Raw genomic sequence first — 20,476 nt, 5'->3', positions numbered from 1 at the left:
TTGTTTTTGGTTTGTTTTTGGCTTCGTTGCTGTGAAAAAAAAGAAAGAAAGAAAACTAGTTCCACTGGATTAGGTCGATGAAGACAATTTGAATGTATATAAATCTTAAATAGAATCTGACTTTTTACCGTAACTATTTATTTTTGACTTGTATACTTATAGGTTTCTCAAAAACTTCGAGCACGGCACAAATGGCCAGGCAGAGGTAGGAAAAGCCAAGAATTGCGTTACAAAATCCGGAGTGGCATGGTAAAAAAAAATCAAATCCCAACGAAAATCAATGAGAAGCAGGGTCAAGAGAAGAAATGACCCTCTCTCATGTCTAAATGAAATTAGAGTACTTGAAACTCTGGTGACCCTCTCTGTGGTACCATACAATTACTTCACTACTCGGGCCCTAACTTGATTTTCCCTGAACTTCTCCAAACTAGTTTTTCTCTTACAACTAGACATAATCAAACTTTAACCATCAACAATACCAGTACGTACCGATACAAGGGGAAAAAGAAAAGAGCTAGTTCAAGCTCATACAATCCATGTTGAATGGCGTAATACATTATGAAAATTTTGTTTTGTTAACATAACTAATATACATATATTAGAGCTTAGAAATATGATTATCGAAAAGAATTAGACTGTAGCCTAGCAGGACCGAGAAAAGGACGAAGTTCAATCCATCAATAGACACTCAAGAATAGGAACGAGAACAATAAAACAACATTCAGATCAACATTCATCTCAGGATATAATAGCTACTTAAAAACCACCCCTAGGAGTAGTTGTAACTGCCCTTTAAAGGAATTAGTTTTCAGATGATCTCCTTCCGGAAGAGGTCATTTTTTTAAAACTACTATTGCTCCAGGATACATGATATGCTTTAAGTTCATTCCACAATGAAAACTCTTGGAAGTACTGAACTTCCAAGGATAAAAATTGACACCAATATCTGAAATGCAGACACAGAAACAATAGAACTCTAACATGGACCAATCGAGGGGAAAATAAAAATTTAAGAAAGAAAAGGAATATGATTTTCAAACACTAGACATGTACAAGTCTAGTACAGTAAACATTCTAGGTTAAAATTTAGTGTCCAGTATTTGAACGACAGCTGACTGAGTGAAAAGGAAGAAAACATTCCAATATGCAAGATGGTATGGAGAATCTTCTATCTAGTCATACAATCTTTCCTTGAGAAAACAGTCCACCCTTTATCAGCTCCAAGAGCGGCCACCACCATAACCTCTCCCACGATCTCGAAAACCTCCATGACCTGATTCGTTAACAAGAGGCACACCAGTGTTTTAGTATATTAGAGAAATTGACAACAAACAAGGCACCCATGTCATGAGCATACCAAGTACAAACAAACAAGTTGACATAAGATAAGCTCAACCTTCAGTGCCAAACTGACCAATGAAGATACTAGAACAATACGATATTCAAGTAGAATATCGGAACAATTGGGATGCAAGGGTTCTATCACAGTGAGTAACTTAAACTGGCCACATGACATCAATGACGACAATGCCCAGACAGCAGATTTAGACTGCCATGTCTGACCACAATTGCTAAAGCTTTATGGTCTGCTGAGAACAGATTCTGACTTTTTCCAAATGCTTGGTGAAAGGGAAACAACAAAAAGCAATGTCGCACCTATATGTAACAACTCACATCATGTATATGTGTGTACATTTATAAGAAAACTGATTCGAATTAGCTAACCTGATGGGGGAGGTGGGGCACCACGTCCCATTGCTGCCAATTCAGGACTGACCTTCTGGCCTGCTTCCTCAAGTATGGTGATAAGTTCCTTTGCAAATCTGGCATTCGCAGCTGTGAAGAAAGTGTACGCTGTCCCTTTTGCTCCAGCCCTTCCTGTTCTCCCAATTCGGTGAACATAATCCTCAAGAGATCCAGGGAAGTCATAATTGATCACATACTTGACATCTTTCACATCTGCCACCAAACTAGAACCAATAAGAAAAATGTAGCTATATAGGCAAGTGATGACTCAACAGTCACCTAATTTAAAATGCTTTGCAAAGATCTAGCACCCATGAACAAGTCTAAACTCATGCGTAGTTTTATTTCTACCTAGTCATCATGAAGGCCTAATACCTTCAGTAACATTATGGCTTTGCTCAAATACAAACTACGGCTACCAAACCATTTCTTTCAGAGGCATACAGCACCAAATCATGCAGCCTGTCACAAAATTATGTATTGTCTGCACGTGACTGTCAAACATATAATAAAAAATCCACTCAAGTGTTAGAAGTCACAACCAGTATCAAAGGCTCCATGCAAATGTTAGTCTGAATGGATGAACCCGTGGTGCCAACGTTTGCAATTAAGTACTTTGGTACCATGCCTTGGTTAAAAAGTGAAATGAAATGCACGAAACTCATGCCACCATTCTCACTATAAGGCAAATCGATATTAATCCAGTATCACAGAGTGACTATTTTTCAGTACTTCCTTGGTGCATGTTAATAAATTCTATTTTTGCATTCAATGAAAAGACTATTTTTGTGGTTTAAACCTGTAACACCAAAGCCAAAAAAACCATATCGCTGCGCAAGCTTGTCCCTCCATCAAAAACATTCTAACAAAACAAAGGGACAAGTATCCAAAAAGCTCCTGTACTTACCCAAAAAAGTCCAACTAATCCCCTATACTTTTTTTCAGGATAAACAAGCCCCTTACATTGCATGTTGGTCTCCGTTAATCAATATCTCCTTGAGCTGTTAAAATTTGCTGACGTGGCAAGTAATATATGATATGGCTTTTATTTGAAGAAAATAACAAATGAGGAGTAAATACTGATGTGGCTTTAAGCCCAATATGCAATAAGGACCCAGCCCATTAAAGCCCAACAAACATAAAACGAAAAACAAACATTTTTCATGTCAATTAGAAAGGAAAATTCAAAACCTAAAATTGATAGTTGCTCGCAGAAATAGCAACAATGAGACAGAGAATACTTCATCCGGCTGTAGCCACCGTCGACACTTCTCCATCTTTTCTCCTTTAGTTTCCACCATCGCGAAATTAAGGTATGGTGTTCTATTTTGTAATTATATTACATTTTGATTTAGGGGTTTCGAAACCAAATTTTGAATTGGGGTTTTGATGTTGATTTTGATGGTTGTAAATGTTTTAATTTTGGATTTTGAAAGCTATAACTAGAAACATAGGTTCTATTTTGAGTTACGTCTAGGGTTTAGGGGAAATTGGAAATCGATCTTATGTTGGGGTTTCAATTTGTTCTCAATGCAGCAAGTGGTGATCTACTGTAGAGTTTTGAAATGCCTCCAAAGAAGAGCATAGCTACTCGGACAAGGCTATCAGGGCAGCAGGTGAGTTTTGCCTGTTCTTTTGGCCATTTTTGGTTGGCCTTCTTATTTTCTGACTTATGTAAATGATTTTGTTGCTGCAGGATTTTACGAGTTCAGATAATGAGTATAGCAGTGAAGAAGTAGAAGTTCTCCCTAAAGATAATGCTTCCGAGGATGACGAGGAAGTAATAGTTGCCAGAGAGAAGGTTAAAAATTATAGGAGGGACTGGAAGTATGTTGCTCTACTGCACGAGTGATCGTACTATATTTTATATATTTTTAAACCTCACTTTACACTTTTTTTGTCTCTTTTAATTGAACTAAGCATGGATTTTACATAACTTCTCATTATTTTTGATTTTCAGAATATTTATGAGGAAAGTGATGAAAAATACTTGCTTTAGGATGAATCCAATACAAATAAGGAATGAAGAATACTTGCAGATCAAGAAAGAGTGAAAGAGGTGGGTCCAACTCTTGACAATAAGAAGAAAAGCAACGTAAAAGAAGGAAGGCAAAAGGAAGTTTTGGTGTGAAGGACTTTGAAGGAAATATTTTGACAAGAAAGAAGAAAACAAAGAGACCGAGTCATACAAGGAATTGGACTTGAAATTTGGCATTAATTGAAGGAAGCTTTTGTCACTATAAAAGGGAGTCCTCTAGCACAATAGAAGACACGAATTGGAGAGCCACATTCTCTAGCTTTTATTCTTGTTCTTGTCTCTAGTTTTCTCTTTGTTCGTGTTCTTGATTCATGACGTTCTCATATTTAGTTTCCTTGTGTTCTTATAACATGAGTAGCTAAACATCTTTGCTAGGGCTTGATGTAGCCTAGTATGATTATTGCAAGTACTTCAATTAATTGAATGCATAATTTTGGTTCATGATTCTTGTCTTTAATTTCTATCCTTATAATCTATTGTTTATTTGGTTGATTGACCACCAATTGAATGCTCAATTAGATTCATCTAGCTAGGACTAAAGAACGAACCGAATTCACATGTCTTAGTGGAACTGAAATTAAGGAAATCAATTGTCGACTGCCATGAACAAGGTTTAGGGAATTGATTGGTTGTTATAGTTCTTTAGATCGTAATGAGTTGCTAGCCTTGGGTTAAAAACTGCAAACCGAACAGGATTAATCCATTGTTAATAATATTTGTTGGCACCGCGAACGAACGAACCAATATATTTAAGAAAGAATCAACCCTTGAATCGGAACCATAATTGTGTGTTTGTTAATTGGATGCTTGTGATAAGATTACTAGGTGAAATCATTACCCTAGTGTTCATCTCTTATTGGATACAAAATCTGAATTTTATTTCTTTGCCTTTATTTTATTTTATTTACATCAATCATTCTCCCTTTTTCCCCAAATCTCAATCATTCATCAAGTTAGGTACATTAATTAGATTAACTAGTCTCCGTGGGATCGACCTCGTACTTGCATACACTGTACTATTCGTAGACTCTTGTGCACTTGCGAGAATTATTACATCAAGTTTTTGACGCCGTTGCCGGGAATTAGTTTAGTTTAATTGTGTACTTCATTATTTTTTTATTTTAATTTTTTCAGGTTTATGCAAGGTAGACACTCTTTGAAAGGAGAGCTACAACCTTACATAGACAACATTGAAAGTTTGCTGAGGAACAAGAATCAAGGTGAAAGTAGCGAAGAATCCTCAACCGAAGACAAGAAGATGGCGGCAATAGTTCCAGCTGAAACGATGGGTGATCTTGACATCCCCACTATTCCGGAATCCCCATCTTGCATTGTACTTCTGACGGCAGCTAGGAACTATGAGCTTAAGACCATACACTTTAACATGATGCCTTTTTTTCATGGTCTAAGTTCGGGAGATCCACTTACTCACATTCGTGAAATTTTTAATATGGTTTCTAGTATGTCATTGTCTACAAGAGTTACTGATAAGCACTTGAGGTTGAAAATATTCCCTTATACTATGAAGGACAAAGCAAGGACATGGCTTAATGGTTTGAGGCCGGGTTCACTGACAACATGGACTGAGGTACAAAATAAATTTTTAGAAAAATTTTTCTCAACTCAGAAAACTGATGCTCTCAGGGACAAAATCATGCAATTCGAACAACAACTTGATGAGTCGTTTTCTGAGGCGTGAGAGAGGTTTAATAACTTGTTAACTCAGTGTCCCCATCATGCTTTGCCTTTATTAGTGTTGATGCGTATTTTCTACAAGGCACTGACAGTTTCTAGCAAAGCTGCAGTTAATAATTATGCAGGGGGGTCGATTAGGAATATGACTCCAACCGAATGTCAAACTTTATTTGAAAGACTTGCTATTGAGACGCGACATTCGGAAGTAAGAGGTAAGAGAACAGGTGTGTATGAAATTTCCAATTTTGATTCTTTTGCACCAAAATCGCAGGTTGATGCCATCTCTACCAAGTTGGACATGCTTCTAGCAATGAATGGGCATACGACTCAAGGAGTGGATTTTCCGGAGTTTGTACAAGAACAAGCAAACATGATGAACTCTTATAACCGGAATCCAAGGTTTGACCCGTACTCCAACTCTTATAATCCTGGTTTTCGGGCACATCCAAACTTTTCTTGGAAGAACACACAAAACCAAGCCAATCCACCAACCACCACATTGGAGGACATGGTGCGGCAGTTGGCAATTAACCATCAGAAATTGGAGGCACAAGTGGGTCAAATCGCTGAAGCATTGAGTCAAAGGGAGGTTGGAAAGTTTCCAAGCCAAACTGAGATCAATCCGAACCATACGGAGCATGCCATGGCTATCACACTTTGTGATGAGCAACAAAGCCAAGTTGCTACAAAATTGGAAGAGCAGAAAGTTCAAGAACAAGAGCAGCCGTTTCAACAGTCACGTCGTGCAATCATGTATGGGTTGCCTGACCCCGATAACCCTGCTCCACCTGTGAGACCTCATGTTCCTCCAATCCCGTTTCCTGGGCGTCTTAGGAGAAAAGAAGAAGTATCATCATTGCAAAAGAGAAACCCAAAGACGAATGCGGAACCTTCTATTGTCCAAGAAAAGAAGGAATTGGATGAGAATAAGGTGGTTCAACTGACTGAAGAGTGTAGTGTCATATCACAAACGAAGATGCCACCAAAGCTTAAGGATCCAGGGAGTTTCACTATACCTTGTTGCATAGCCAATCAAAATTTTGAACATGCTTTATTAGATTTGGGTGCATCAGTTAATCTAATGTCTTTCTCTGTCTTTGAATCTTTGAATGTAGGTGCGCTCAAAAAGACCTCTGTGGACATACAATTGGCTGATCGATCTATTCGATATCCTAAAGGAGTACTAGAAGACGTTTCCGTTGAGGTACATGGACTGATTTTTCCAGCTGACTTTCTAGTGCTTGATATGCAACAGTGCCAAGGTCATGGAGAAGAGTTTCCACTGATTTTGGGACGACCATTCATGAAGACTGCAAGGATGACAATTGATGTGTATGAAGGCACCCTGACAATGACTAATAATGAGGAGACAGTGACCTTCAAGCCCAAGGCAGCACAAGGTGAGAAATCAATGAAGAAAGTGCTCACTATTACAGATTACATTGTGGAGAAAGAAGGACATCCAACTAAGGTTGAGTCTATGAATCTACCTAGAGTCATGCCATATGAGAGAGGCAAGCATACTCCCGCCTTTGAGTCCTTTCCTTTATCCACTAACAAGTTGTTCCCCTCAATTGTGAAAGTAACTCAAGATAAAATCCTCCAACAAGTTATTTTCGGAAAAAGGGAAAAAGGATATTCAGATCCTTTTGAGGAATCGATTGCTCTTACAACTTTGAGTAACGAAAGGCATACTTTGGATGTTGAACTGGGTGTTGCTAGAGGAAGACGATTGCTACAACCCAATGAACTGAAAGTGGGCTTCCAAGTTCACTAATTTAACTATTTGAAGAGTTACGTCTCGCCTAGACGTTAAATAAAGCGCTTGGTGGGAGGCAACCCATCCGGTAAATTCGTTCCTTTTATTGTATATTATTTTAGTTCATTATAGTAGAGCACTCATCCCACATTGAATTGAATTGCTATTTGTGCATCAAATGCAGAAAGAAAAGTTGTGCCAAAGCGCTGGATTGAAACAATTTTCTGGGACAACTCAGGATGAACCAGAATGCAAGCCATAAATGTATAGAAAGATACGGATGTCTAGTTTCTGCAGAATTTTACGGTTCATGAATCCGAGCTCAGATGAAGGAGAAATTGATGATTTTACAACAGCTGTGCAGTGCAGAATTCTACGCGGGAATTACTTCCTGAATGTTTTTGCAGTCAGGTGGTATCACTCTAACTCATTATTTTTTCTTCGTGTTATTTTTCACATTATTCCATGCACTGAGGACATTGCATAATTCAAGTGTGGGGGTGAGAATAACTTGTTTTGAAAAAAAATTTTGAACAAATTTATTTAGTTCCTTCCAATGCGATGATGAGACATAAATTGTTTAGGTCTAAAATTAGTTTGTTAGTGAAGAGAATTTTCACTAGAATTGAGCTTGAATTACAATTTTTCATGGGCCAATGTTAACATGATATGTTGATTGAGAAAGAAGTATGTTTAGACTTGATATAGACTTGCATAATTACCCTTGTGAGTTTTGAGCCTATATGATTGATACATTATGCATATCAATCCAATTTCTTTCTTGTGTGCTCTCATGATTACATGTTTCTCTAGAACTTGCTTTAAACCTTTTTGAGACTATATTGATACATGTGATGACATGTATATGATTGAGGCATTAGGAGTATACCAGCATAGCCAAATTGCCTATTGTATTCCTTAGAAAGCCCTTTGAGCCTAAATAAGCCTTTTTATTCATGAACCTTATCTACTTGACCCTTTAACTTGAAAAACAATTACTTACCTAATTCTAAGGAATTAGTAGAGCATACCATGAGATTTTTCAAGTGTTGATGGAGTTTAGTATGTTGAGTTTGATGATGAAAAGAATTAAGTGTGGGGGAGTTCTTGTTTATTTTGGGATGTTATTTGGTGGAGAATAAATGTGATGTCGAACACATGTGCATTAATGTGTCGAAAAAGAAAAAGAAGAAGAAGAAGAAGAAAAATATGTAGTATGATTCGACATTGTTCTGAAAAAAAAAAAGAATGAAAAAAAAAAGGAAAAAAGAGAAAAAAAGAAGTTTATGTGCATAGTGAAAGAAATCTTGAAGTTGTGAAGAATTGGTGGAGTAATAAATATTGAGAATGAAGATATGGGCCAACAAGATGATATATGCCCTAATTTTTGTGTGCTCTACTAATTCTTTAGAAATTTTGTGATTTCCTCTACCACTTTTTCTTTTTACCTTCACCCTTGGCCCCATTACAACCCTGAATAAAGACCTCTTGATTCATGAAGTTACAAGTTTTTAATAGTGTAGAATAGGTGGACAAGCAAGTATATGGTAGAACTGTTTTCATGAGATTAATTGAGTGCAAACACTTTACTACCACTAAATTGAGTGAATCTTGAGAGTATTCCTTGTGAGAAGTTGAAATCGAGTTTGAATGTGCACTATTTCGATTGAGATATGTTGTGTTGATGTTGGCCTAATTCAAATCATAGATATTCGAGTATGATTCTTTGTTAAATTCTTTAGCTAATGACTAGTTTATAAGACATCTTTGGTACTTGAGCGAGATTGGAAGGACTATTTTAAATGTTTGTGGGTGTCGTTCTGGTAAACCATCACGAGACTATAACTCGTCCACTAGGGACACCTATGGATTTAAAGGCTTGTGTCACATGCTGAGTGCCACCGCGATTCCTGCGATGAACAAAGTTTAGGGGATTGATTGGTTGTTATAGTTCTTTAGATCATAATGAGTTGCTAGCCTTGGGTTAAAAATTGCAAACCGAACAGGATTAATCCATTGTTAATAATATTTGTTGACACCGCGAATGAACGAACCAACATATTTAAGAATGAATCAACCCTTGAATCGGAACCATAATTGTGTGTTTGTTAATTGGATGCTTGTGATAGGATTACTAGGTGAAATCATTGCCCTAGTGTTCATCTCTTATTGGATACAAAATCTGAATTTTATTTCTTTGCCTTTATGTTATTTTATTTACATCAATCATTCTCCCTTATTCCCCAAATTTCAATCATTCATCAAGTTAGGTACATTAATTAGATTAACTAGTCTCCGTGGGATCGACCTCGTATTTGCATACACTGTACTATTCGTAGACTCTTGTGCACTTGCGAGAATTATTACATCAACGAGTGACAAAGAACGGTCTGGTGGTGATAAACAAGCTGCTAACAGTGGTGCAAATGCTGGTGATCATCATTTTGAAGGTGGGGCTGATGTTGGTGAGCATGCTGAAGTCGGATTTGATGCTGATCATCAAGCTGAAGGTGAAATTGAGTCTGATGCTCCAAAAAGTGACTACTTTGACTCTTATGATTCTAGGAGCTATAGAGATAGTACCAATGAGGACCCAGAGTTAAGGAATGAGACAGTTAGTAAGAAAAACAGATTTTCAGCATACAAAAAGCAAAAAGGTATCCCTAAATTCGAGCTTAGCATGTTATTCAATAGTAATGAAAAGAATTAGATACAAGATATCGGGTGTAAGTGCACGGAAGCATGATTATGGCCAACTAATTCAAAGTGAGGGAAAGCCATATGTGGGTGTCTGAATGGAATGGAGGTGGTAGTTATGAAGTGAAATGTGGGAGAAGTCAGTTTGTGGTGAGATTAAGGGAGGGTGTGTACCCATTTGGGGAATGGGAACTTTCTGGTTTCCCATGTCCCCATGACATTTGTGCTATTATAATGGTGAAAAGGCTGAAGACTACGGTGTTCTTTTGTATAAGAATCACACATACTTAGAGCGTATCAAATACCAATTGCACTAATCCGAGGGGAAAACATGTAGCCAAAAAGTGAGCAAGACCATGTAGTTCCTCGTTAGGGAAAATGCCTAGGAGACCGAAGAAGAGAAAAAGGGAACTTCATGAAGTTATAGCTAAAAACAAGCTGGCAAGAGAAGCGAGGACTATGACTTGCCATGTGTACAAAGGCAAGGGTAACAATGCTAAAAAGAAGGAATGTCCCGGTAAGAGTGATACGAGTAGCCAGAATAGTGACATTACTGCAGCTAATACACCAAGGGGAACAAGGCAAACCATGCAGGCATCTCAAACGTAAGCCTCTAGCATCAAGGCAAAAAGGATCAATGGTGTTATTGCAAGGACAATCTAGCAAATCTAAATACGTGGGCAGTGCCAAAACTGATGGGGCATGATATCTGGTTAGTCTCATATGGTCTGATGTGTTCTTTTTTGTAGCCTGGAACTTCCATGTCTAGTGTGATTGACCGTGGAAGTGAAATACAAAGATGAAGAAAAACCCTCGTAGGAAGAAGAATCAGGTCGACCAAAATAGCTTAACGTTGATGGTGTTTCTGGTGTTTTTGTAATATTTTGTTTCTACATCTATTCTGTTTAGAAACTTTGTTGGAGCTTCTGTAATATATTGGTTCACAACATGTTGGAGCTTTTTTGGAGATATTTTGGTTTAAATGTTGGATATATTTTGACACATTTAAATGTTGATGGTATCTATTAGGTGATTCAGGGCTCATTTGACCCACACCCACTTATTACAAGTGCTCAAATGAACCAATGTCTTGAAGTACAAGGGCTTCATTGCCCCTAAAATGATAAGTCTCAAAAAAAGTCCACAACATGTAAAACATAATTGTAAATGATATTATAAATTTTGACATGTGTCATCATTTTATTGGTTCATGCCACGTGGACGCCACGTCATTAATCATAAATTAATTAGAAAATCCATCTAATATGTTTAACGGCCAAGTCCGTACCGTTATAACGGAATTAAGCAAAAGGCACTTGTTTAGCCCAACATGTAAAGTACAGGGGCTTGTCTAGCCCAGGGAAAAAAAGTAAAGGGACTTGGTTGGACTTTTTTGGAAAGTAGAGGGGCTTTTTGGATAATTATCCCTAAAACAAATTATCATCATTAAAAAAATGAACAAATAAAACAAGCTATCATCAGACTAACTACTGTGGAAAAATCCATCATTTACAAGGTTCCAGCAAAAACATCTACCCAAATGCAGTATGATGCAGAGAAAAATTGCAACAAGAATTGACAGTATTGGGGGTAAGAAAATAACAAACAAACCAATTAATTGTAGCCAATTACTGTGCAAACAAGAGCTATAAGGTCGTACCCCATAAAGATGAATAAAGTGGCTTAGAGGGAGATATTGAGTTTCATACGGTACATGCATAACCAATGGCAGCAAAAAGCAACAATAACATTGCGAATGTTGAAGATGTCACGAGAACAGGCACACATGGATAAGCAATTATTAGCACAAAAAGGGGAGAGAAAGAGAGAGAGAGAGGAGAAGGGCAAAAGTCAACAAAATTGAATGATTGAACCTATCTAAGAAATTAGTCATTTTTTCCGGCTAAACAAGGTCATAAAAAAAGAATTTGACAGGGCCATGCCATTGAAACATACATACCTAAACCTCGAGCAGCAACATCTGTTGCAGTCATTATAGGGCTTTTGCCTGCCTTGAACTCTGAGAGTACCCAATCACGTTCTGCTTGACTCTTGTCACCATGAATTGAGAGTGCAGGCCAACCATCCATGCGGAGCTGCCTAGTAATCTGGTCGCAGCCTTTCTTGGTATCCATGAATATAAGTATACGGCTACCATCCATTATATCCTCCAGCAACTTTACCAATCTGAAAAATCAAGTTTATGAGTAAGCCAACTACATAAATAAATAAAAATATATATAAATAGAGATATAAACAGGGACTACTTGTTATATTTCTGATTCTCAGAAACAATGTCAACATGTTGCCGTATTGCGTGATTAGCTTTTAAATCTGCAGATCCTATTACCACCTGGGCAGAGTCCAAGTAGAGAAGCAATTAGGTAATGAAGCATAAATATTAATCTATCTAGAGTTTAAAAAAGACCAAAAAAATGAAAGGAGCATTACTAGCACACAAGATCACTTCTCTAATATTGAGAAGCATGCTCAAAACCAACCACAACCGACTATGTACATGGTTGTAAAAAACCTACCTTATATGGGTTGTAAAGAAACTGCCTTGCCAATTGTTCAACCTCCTTAGGCCAAGTAGCACTCCAGTACAAAGTTTGACGGTCAGGGCGAATCTGTGAATGATGAAACAGTGAACAATCAGCAATTTGCAGATTGAAAGTATGCATGAGTATGCGAGAGAGAGAGAGAGAGAGAGAGAGAGAGAGAGAGAAGCATGCATTAGTTCTCAACAATGGTGAAGCTCTGAGAGCAGAAAATTTACTCTCTGCATACCCAATTACCTTACTCTTCGACTTTATTTGAACTCCCAAGACATTTATTAATCTTCGTTTTTCATGAAATCAAGCATTTTAATGACGACATAACCAAAAGGAAACTCCTAAAAATCCATCAATTATCAACCTCAATATATTTGACATCAGCCTTAAACCCAATTTTAAGCGCTTGCAGGTAACACCAAGCCATCCTACATCACTTGCTCTCAAATGCGGACAACCCAGTGTAATCAAAGTAAATTTAGATTTGAAATTCTTTTAAATAGATGGCATCTTGATCTAGAAATCTGCATTATTCGGGGAAATATATATAAGAGTTAGAGAGAGAGAGAGAGACAGAATTTGGTGCACATAGGCACCTAAGGGTGCCACCCTTTTACCACTGCAAGGAATTACAAACTTCTGCTTCAAAGCTTATCCATTACACATGCATAATAGCATCTTATGTTTTTACTTATGCCACTGGACTACTAGCATAAATGTTGTGGACAAAAGTTACAAATATTTGTTACAGAGTCTTCCTCTCCTTTGAAAGCCCTTCTGTTTCTTCCATCCCACATTACCCAACAGATGATGTTCAGCGTAGAAGCTTATTGTATCCACTTCAATCTTTGTCACTAAAATTGAACTCCCCAGGCTTCAAGCTCCTTTCCCACTCACTCACATGACACCCATTAAATACCCAAATGAGTCCCTATAGCCAACGAAAAGGAACTGATCATGATATTCACTTAAAATCCAACGTACTAAGATCAGTTTCTCCAACAAAGCATGCCTTGGAAACCATACACACCACAGAATGCCAAAAATTCACAAAGCATCAGGCTCAATGACCGAGACTGTTAGCAGCATCTACGAACTGAGTGTTTTCTGTCATACTATCAGCATCTCCGATTTTCAAGTGAACCATCAACATATAGAATCAACTGTACAAAGGAATAGATACTCGTTCGAAAATATATCATATGCTACCCAAAGCAAAACTTCCAACATGTTTTCCTGCCTTTCAACCTTTGATCTTGCTTCCACTTCCCAGAGGTAAATTTGACTGAAACTAACAAACTACATCATATGAATAATCATGCTCCTCAAACAGTCTAAAGTAATAGAGTTCATCTATGATTAAAACTCTCTAATAAGTATTCCGTACTTTAGGTATCAACTACTTAGAGTGATAATAACAATTGAAGAGAACATTATTCCGATAAGCACGACCGTGAAAGAGTGCAGATGATGGAAAAAGGGCCCCATTATGATGGAGTTTTCATTAATGAGTCCAATTAATTTCCTTATAGTCTAGCCAATTTCATCATTATGTCGAACTAGGAATTAAGAATGTTGGTTTCAAAACTAGCAATCCAAGAGTTACATTAAGCAGTAAAAGTATTTCAGTTCAAGGTAGCACTAAGAATGTAAATTCCTACACAGAATTAAAAAGCCTAGCACAGAAATGTGAGAGAATCCAAATCAGATATAAATGATGAAGCGCTTGGCTAGCAGCCTTCAGTCATAAAGAGTTGCAACCCCTCGTCCCTCTTTTCATTAATTCCTTCTCGTTCAAAAATGAGATGAAGAGATTGGAGGGGGAAAAAGCAGAAGAGTAGAGAGCAAGAATATGCTAGCAAGAGGACATAATGAGGATGTATCAGTTTTTGAACAGAAAAGTTATCAAAAAGATATTGAGAGCAGATAAGACTTTGTCAAAGAAAAAACACAAGGTCGACTCCAAGTACTTTTGGATTCAAGGACCAGACCCAACTATTTCATGTTAGGACTTTTGTATTGTTGTTATTAGGTTACAGAATTAGTTATACTTTTTGAATGTCCAAAGTAATTTATCTACCCCGCTTCTTCCCCTTCTCTTTCCTTTCACTATTCCCACCTAGGTCCCTGGCTTTGGTTACCTAGGTCCCCGGCTTTGGTTGCTTGGCTGGGATGGAACCAGTGCTTAGTAAGCAGCCTAAAGCCCCCTATATAGGTTGGAGCTATGAACTTCTTATTATGAAAAGGAGCGAATAAAAGCACCAAGGGAGTGCCACCAGTACAAGCTACAAAGAAAATGCATCTAGAACATCATTATGGATGCAAGTCTTTACATTGAAATCACCTTTAAACCAAAAGAAGACTGGTCAACTAATCTCTCAGATAAATCTAATTCCAGCCTCAATCACTCCAAAGAATCTTCTAGTTCTTGCCTTCCAGATTAGCCAACAGTTTGGTTGGCATGCAGTTAAAATGCCCAAGCTAGAAGTTCCACTTGAAAATGTCCAGCGATTGCCCGAAATATCCCCATAAGCCCAATAGCGACATTCCAAAGTGTCCTTATCCATGCACAACGAGGAAGTGGTTAGCCGATTCTTCATCCACTTTGCATAAAGGACATAAAAAAAATGAAGCCTGGTCCTAAGCTTGTCCATTTCCAAGGCAGTTGCCGCATAAAAAATGCAACCATACTGAGCACTTCTATCCAGATTCGAGTAAATTTTCTTCAAACCAATTGGAATTTAGAAGTTAGCTTTCAGTAGTATATCTTCTATCTCCTGACTTTTTCCAAATTACTTTTATCTCTTTCATTGGTGTCTATGGTGGTTTTGTGTACTCACCAGGAAATTTATGAAAAACAATTCCATCTGCAGCTTTCCCAATCCTTCATAAGGGGACATTTGAATATATCAATCAGCTTCCACATTCCACGTTTGGATTAGAAGATTTTTTACTTTCTGCAATAAAAGGGAGTCGACACCTTTGTAGAGTCGACACTTCTCTACAAAGGCAAAACTTGTTTATATATGTTGATAGTGTATAAAATTATTCCGCGGGGAACTCCTAGAATACGTTAGCGAAACAATCTTTCTTCTCTTCCTTCAGTTTTTCATTATATTACAAGTTATCGCAAGTCATACCATAAAATCCAAACTAAAGAGAAGGTGTTTTGGGAGGGAGCGAGGGAGGCTACTCCGCTACTGCCAGAGAGAGAGAGAGAGAGAGATGCTACTGCCACAGCTGACAGCCTTCAACGCAAACCAAATACTCAATATTCCCTTAGCAAATTCATTGATTCAATAAAAATAAGAGAAGCAAATAGATATTTTTTAGATTCTAAAGTTTTCTAAACTAAACAAGACTTGGATCCTAATTCTAGTGAGACCATCTTCTCTAGAAAGAAAATTATTAATACAACTGCTAAAAAATGGAATTGCATATCTGCCACTGGTATAATAAGTAACAATGCATGCAACCTCTAAATTAATAGATTTTGAGCTTGAGGTCAGATCCAAGCTTCTCATTCTGCGACAACTTGTAGAAACTCCATCCTTAGGACAAAAATAGTAGGAACTACAGCATATTAGCTGAAGGTAATTTTCAAATCACAGCATGCACCCTTTCAATTTAATCACACGACATAACTCCAAAATGTCATCTCTTAACCTAAACCCTTCAAAAGATTCATAACTAATTGCTGAATCATATGGAGCGTAGAGTAGGTTTCGCAACAACATATCCCAATGTTTAAGATGACGTCATCTCTCTCTTTTATCATAGTTTCTAACAACATTGGCTGGGAATCATGAAACCATTAAATGCTCACCCTTTAGGTACTTTGTAGCCACCAACCCCAAGCGATACTAATGTTTGTACTCGGAAATCAAAAATATAAACATTTTTAGCACCATTCAACAATTTATGTGTCAAATGTAATACTTGAGATACCTATTAAAAGTACCCAACCATCCAAAAACATTTATAAATAAATAAAAAACTAACAGCACCAACTGGGTTAAAGAAACCACAAAATCAACATAGGGACAACCGGAATATCAGCCATTTTGTTAATTGTTTCCTTGAAAATTTGTTTCACAAAATAAATAGAAAATGGAAATTCTTTAGAGTGCAAAAGAGAGTGGTAAACAAAAACCTGTGAAACAATTTTTCATATCTGAGGCTCAAACCCCATATCTAGCTTTCTATCAGCCTCATCTAACACCAGGTATGTTACCCTCCTCAAATTTGTATGGTGAGATATAAAAAAATAATAAATAAATAAATAAACTAACAGCACCATCTGGGTTAAAGAAACCACGAAATCAACATAGGGACAACCGGAATATCAGCCATTTTGTTAATTGTTTCCTTGAAAATTTGTTTCACAAAATAAATAGAAAATGGAAATTCTTTAGAGTGCAAAAGAGAGTGGTAAACAAAAACCTGTGAAACAATTTTTCGTATCTGAGGCTCAAACCCCATATCTAGCATTCTATCAGCCTCGTCTAACACCAGGTATGTTACCCTCCTCAAATTTGTATGGTGAGACTCCATCATATCGATCAACCTTCCAGGAGTGGCAATAACAATTTCAACTCCTGATCAAAGGGTATAAAATAAGAGGAAACATAAGAAATCACAATAACTCTCACATATTAAAGCTATAAGAAATAGCAAAGTTAAATCAATCACCATGTAAGACGATAGCCAGTTATGAAGACCGCAACATAAAGAGACAGCAAAGTCTTCTTGAAAGTCATCTCAAGCTTAATCACCACCTACCTTTTTGAAGATCACGCACTTGAGGCCCCTTTGGGACCCCGCCATATATGCATGTGTTCTTTATCCTTGATGACGCACCAAATTTAGCAGTTTCTTGTTGTATTTGAACAGCAAGCTCACGTGTCGGAGCTAAGACTAACACAATCGGGCCGTCTCCAAGAGCTGGTAAGATGGAGAAGAGGACCAAAACTTATTCTTGCCAACCGATGTAAAACATAACAATAGGATGGAAGGTTTAAACATGTGGAATCATTCTGTTACCCAAAATTGGCTGGGCATTAACATGAACTATTGCGGGCAACAGGTAAGCAAGCGTCTTTCCCGATCCTGTTTCAGCAATACCAATAAGATCACGGCCCTTCAAAGCCATTGGCCATCCTTGAGCTTGTATGGGTGTTGGTTCACTAAAGCCAGCCTTAGTAATTTCTTGCAGAACATAGTCTGGAGTCAAGGGTGTATATGCTGTAAGTAAGAATCTAAATACAGAAAGCATGTGCACTTCCAGAAGAAAAGACTGCAGAAAAATCATGCATTAGAGGCTAATATGATAGCCCATAAACCATTTCCATACTTCTTGTCCTCTCATCCAAACTGAAATCAAGGGTAAATAGATTCACCAGCCTGGAGGTTTATGCTAAAGAAAAAGCCTCCAATAGTTTCAAAAAGACCACTGACCTCCCTCCTTGTATAGCACAATAAGCAGACACTCTCTTAACACAAATTAAAGGAAATATGACTAAACTGCCTCATTTCCCAGGACCCCTAAAATCCCAATCACCTCTCTCGCGCTCTCACTCTCTAACCGATAAACCAAAGCAAAGGAAATGGAATATTCAGTGAAATAATTTACCAAATGGAAACATTTATTACAATTGGGAAAAACAAATAAGAGCATGCGATTCATCTATCCATCGCCCAGCAATTCATGCAATATGTATTCAATGTAATCATCCAAACATTCTACAAGCATGTTATAAAACTATCAAGCAATCATCCCACAGTAAAAATCCTTGATTCTAAAAGTCTTTCTTTTAATTCTTGTATCCAAACATTCAATCTAAACCTATATCTTTGAATAACACCAGTTAAGATACCTCTTAACATATATATTTCCTTCTTCACAGCAAGAACAAAGAACCCAACCACAACCACGTCCCAACCACTAAAAAAAACATAAAGGAAAAATAAAGTTGCCTTGTTCGTTCTCTTTGGATTACACTATCTTTAAGCAGCTTAAAAAAAATTCCTTTTCCATTCAAAAAAGAATAAATAAAAGAAAGTTATTCCCCAATGATAACCAAAAAGGTTTGTCCCTGAGTCGGAGTACCTGGGAAGCCAACATCCAGAAAACTTTTGACAGGTTTAGGAACATCGCGGCCTTCAACAGTGATTTCTCTCCGCCGACGATACTCCTCCACATCTCTGTCTGTCATTGCTGCAATTGCTGATGATTCCACATAGAAGTTCTTCTCAAAAGGAGTCAACCCATCTAAATCTGACCTCTTCGGGGACTCCACTCCATCATAATCCCTTCGACCGGATGAGGCACGGTTAGAGCCACCACCCCCACCAAATCCTAAATCACTAAATAAGACAAATCCCATAGAAAATGAAATACAGAATTTCGTAGTAAAACTCATATGTATTGCGAAAAATGGTAGTCATGCGGGGACAAATTCATGGCAAAAATTCTCTCTGCCTAACTTGACATCATCACCAAACCAAAAAAAAATTCAAGCAAGATGCAGTTAATTAAAACAAATATAGCTCAAAAAGTCTAATTTTGGGCCCATGTCCATGCAGAACAGCAGTAGAGCTAAAAACAAGGAGCTTGTGGCTCTCGGTAGCCGACACCTTATGTTTTGCACAAGGTGTAAGGTTCAATTTTCCCCTCCCTCAAGCAATTATGTATATGACCCATAAATTATTTTTTATAAAGTACGAGGTAGAAATTAAGAGTTTGTTCTTTGGATGTGAACAGTAATATGTATATTGAATTGTGGGAAATCAATGATTTTACGAAATTAAAGTGAAAATCAGGATTATGCAATAGTTAGAAATCAGATATGGACTTTCCTAGAAATTATAAATTCTAAGCATAGCCAACTAAAGCAAAATATCATAATAAGATACCACTTTCTTATTTAAGGATTCCTAATCCCACAACAGCTTTCCTCATGGAGATACTTCCAACTCCTAAGAGGAAACTCAAATAGAACTAGAGTCAACAAAATAACTTAATAAAAGCCTCATAACAATTTCCTTCATCAATCCTTTTTCAAAATTATAACAAACCCGATATTTTAAACTCAATTAAAAATTGACCCAGCAATTCTAACCTACACACACGTAAGAGTCTTAAGACTACAAGCTCCCAAACAAACCATGGTTCTAAGCTTCCTCAATCTCGCATCACATAAGAACCTAATGATATGGGGTATTAAAATGAACAAAAATAAAGCTCTCATAAAGATGAAATTTCAAAGTAAGAAAATTGAAACAAATTCGAACGACATGCACAGGCATTCACTAGAAACAAAATATCAAATTATTCCTACATATGCCAAATAAAACTGCTAAACTTGCATCAGTAGACTAGAAATAAATTTTAGAGAGAAGAAGTAAGTCGCCAGTAAGGTTCACACAGAGAGATCGAACAGACCTCACAAATCCAATTAGTATTTAGTAATATGAAACTAAAATCATAACTATTTAAGATAATAATACACAAAATACAATGATGTATATGTGTTACCTCTTACGGTCACGGTAAGAGGTAGGGTCGCCGGAGCGACTATCGTAGCGACTCATGCTGCGGTAGCGGTTGCGGTTGCGGTTGCGGTTGCTGATGAGGTATCAAACGAGTAATGAACTGCTACTTGGATTAGAATCGAGGGTTAGGGTTTAGATGAAGCCAAAGAATTTGAGGTTTTCATTCTTGCCCGCAAAAGCCGAACAAGGCGTATGAGCTCTCTAGAGCTGGTTTTGATTATTATTTCTTTAGTTAAACACTATGCGTAACGCCACAGGACGGTCAGAATTATATAAAACAGCCAATTATATACCCGACGCGTGTACAAATATGTCGTGCTTGTGCAACTGTTCAAAACCAGGTCTGTTTGCCGGTATATTATGGGTCCGTTTGGTAGACAATTTTGACAGTAACATATATTATAGCATATATTGTACACAATTTATGCTGAT

General features: G+C 37.4%; 1 protein-coding gene and 1 non-coding gene across 3 annotated transcripts; both read right to left on the bottom strand.

Moving 5' to 3' along the window:
* Positions 1 to 782: 782 nt before the first annotated feature.
* Positions 783 to 20,245, bottom strand: LOC120002844 (DEAD-box ATP-dependent RNA helicase 20). 2 transcript variants are annotated; one of them, XM_038851688.1, is made up of 11 exons: positions 20,028 to 20,245; positions 18,600 to 18,856; positions 17,534 to 17,713; positions 17,273 to 17,434; positions 16,934 to 17,088; positions 12,473 to 12,565; positions 12,203 to 12,288; positions 11,896 to 12,122; positions 1,726 to 1,959; positions 1,172 to 1,273; positions 783 to 1,077 (listed from the first exon to the last, which is right to left on the bottom strand). In XM_038851688.1, exons 1-10 carry the CDS (start codon positions 20,081 to 20,083, stop codon positions 1,215 to 1,217), a joined length of 1,509 nt encoding a protein of 502 aa, XP_038707616.1. In that variant the 5' UTR covers positions 20,084 to 20,245; the 3' UTR covers positions 783 to 1,077; positions 1,172 to 1,214. The 2 variants fall into 2 exon arrangements, with proteins under 2 accessions (XP_038707616.1, XP_038707615.1); XM_038851687.1 differs by having other exon boundaries at positions 783 to 1,273; positions 20,028 to 20,244.
* Positions 5,421 to 5,527, bottom strand: LOC120003161. Its single transcript, XR_005469292.1, has one exon. It is a non-coding gene; the product is annotated as a small nucleolar RNA R71 (small nucleolar RNA).
* Positions 20,246 to 20,476: the final 231 nt, after the last annotated feature.

The sequence above is a fragment of the Tripterygium wilfordii genome, chromosome 7 (assembly GCF_013401445.1).
Source record: "Tripterygium wilfordii isolate XIE 37 chromosome 7, ASM1340144v1, whole genome shotgun sequence".
Taxonomy (NCBI): Eukaryota; Viridiplantae; Streptophyta; class Magnoliopsida; order Celastrales; family Celastraceae; genus Tripterygium; species Tripterygium wilfordii.
Note: the sequence above shows the minus strand (reverse complement) of the source record. Positions and strands in the feature narration are given on the sequence as shown.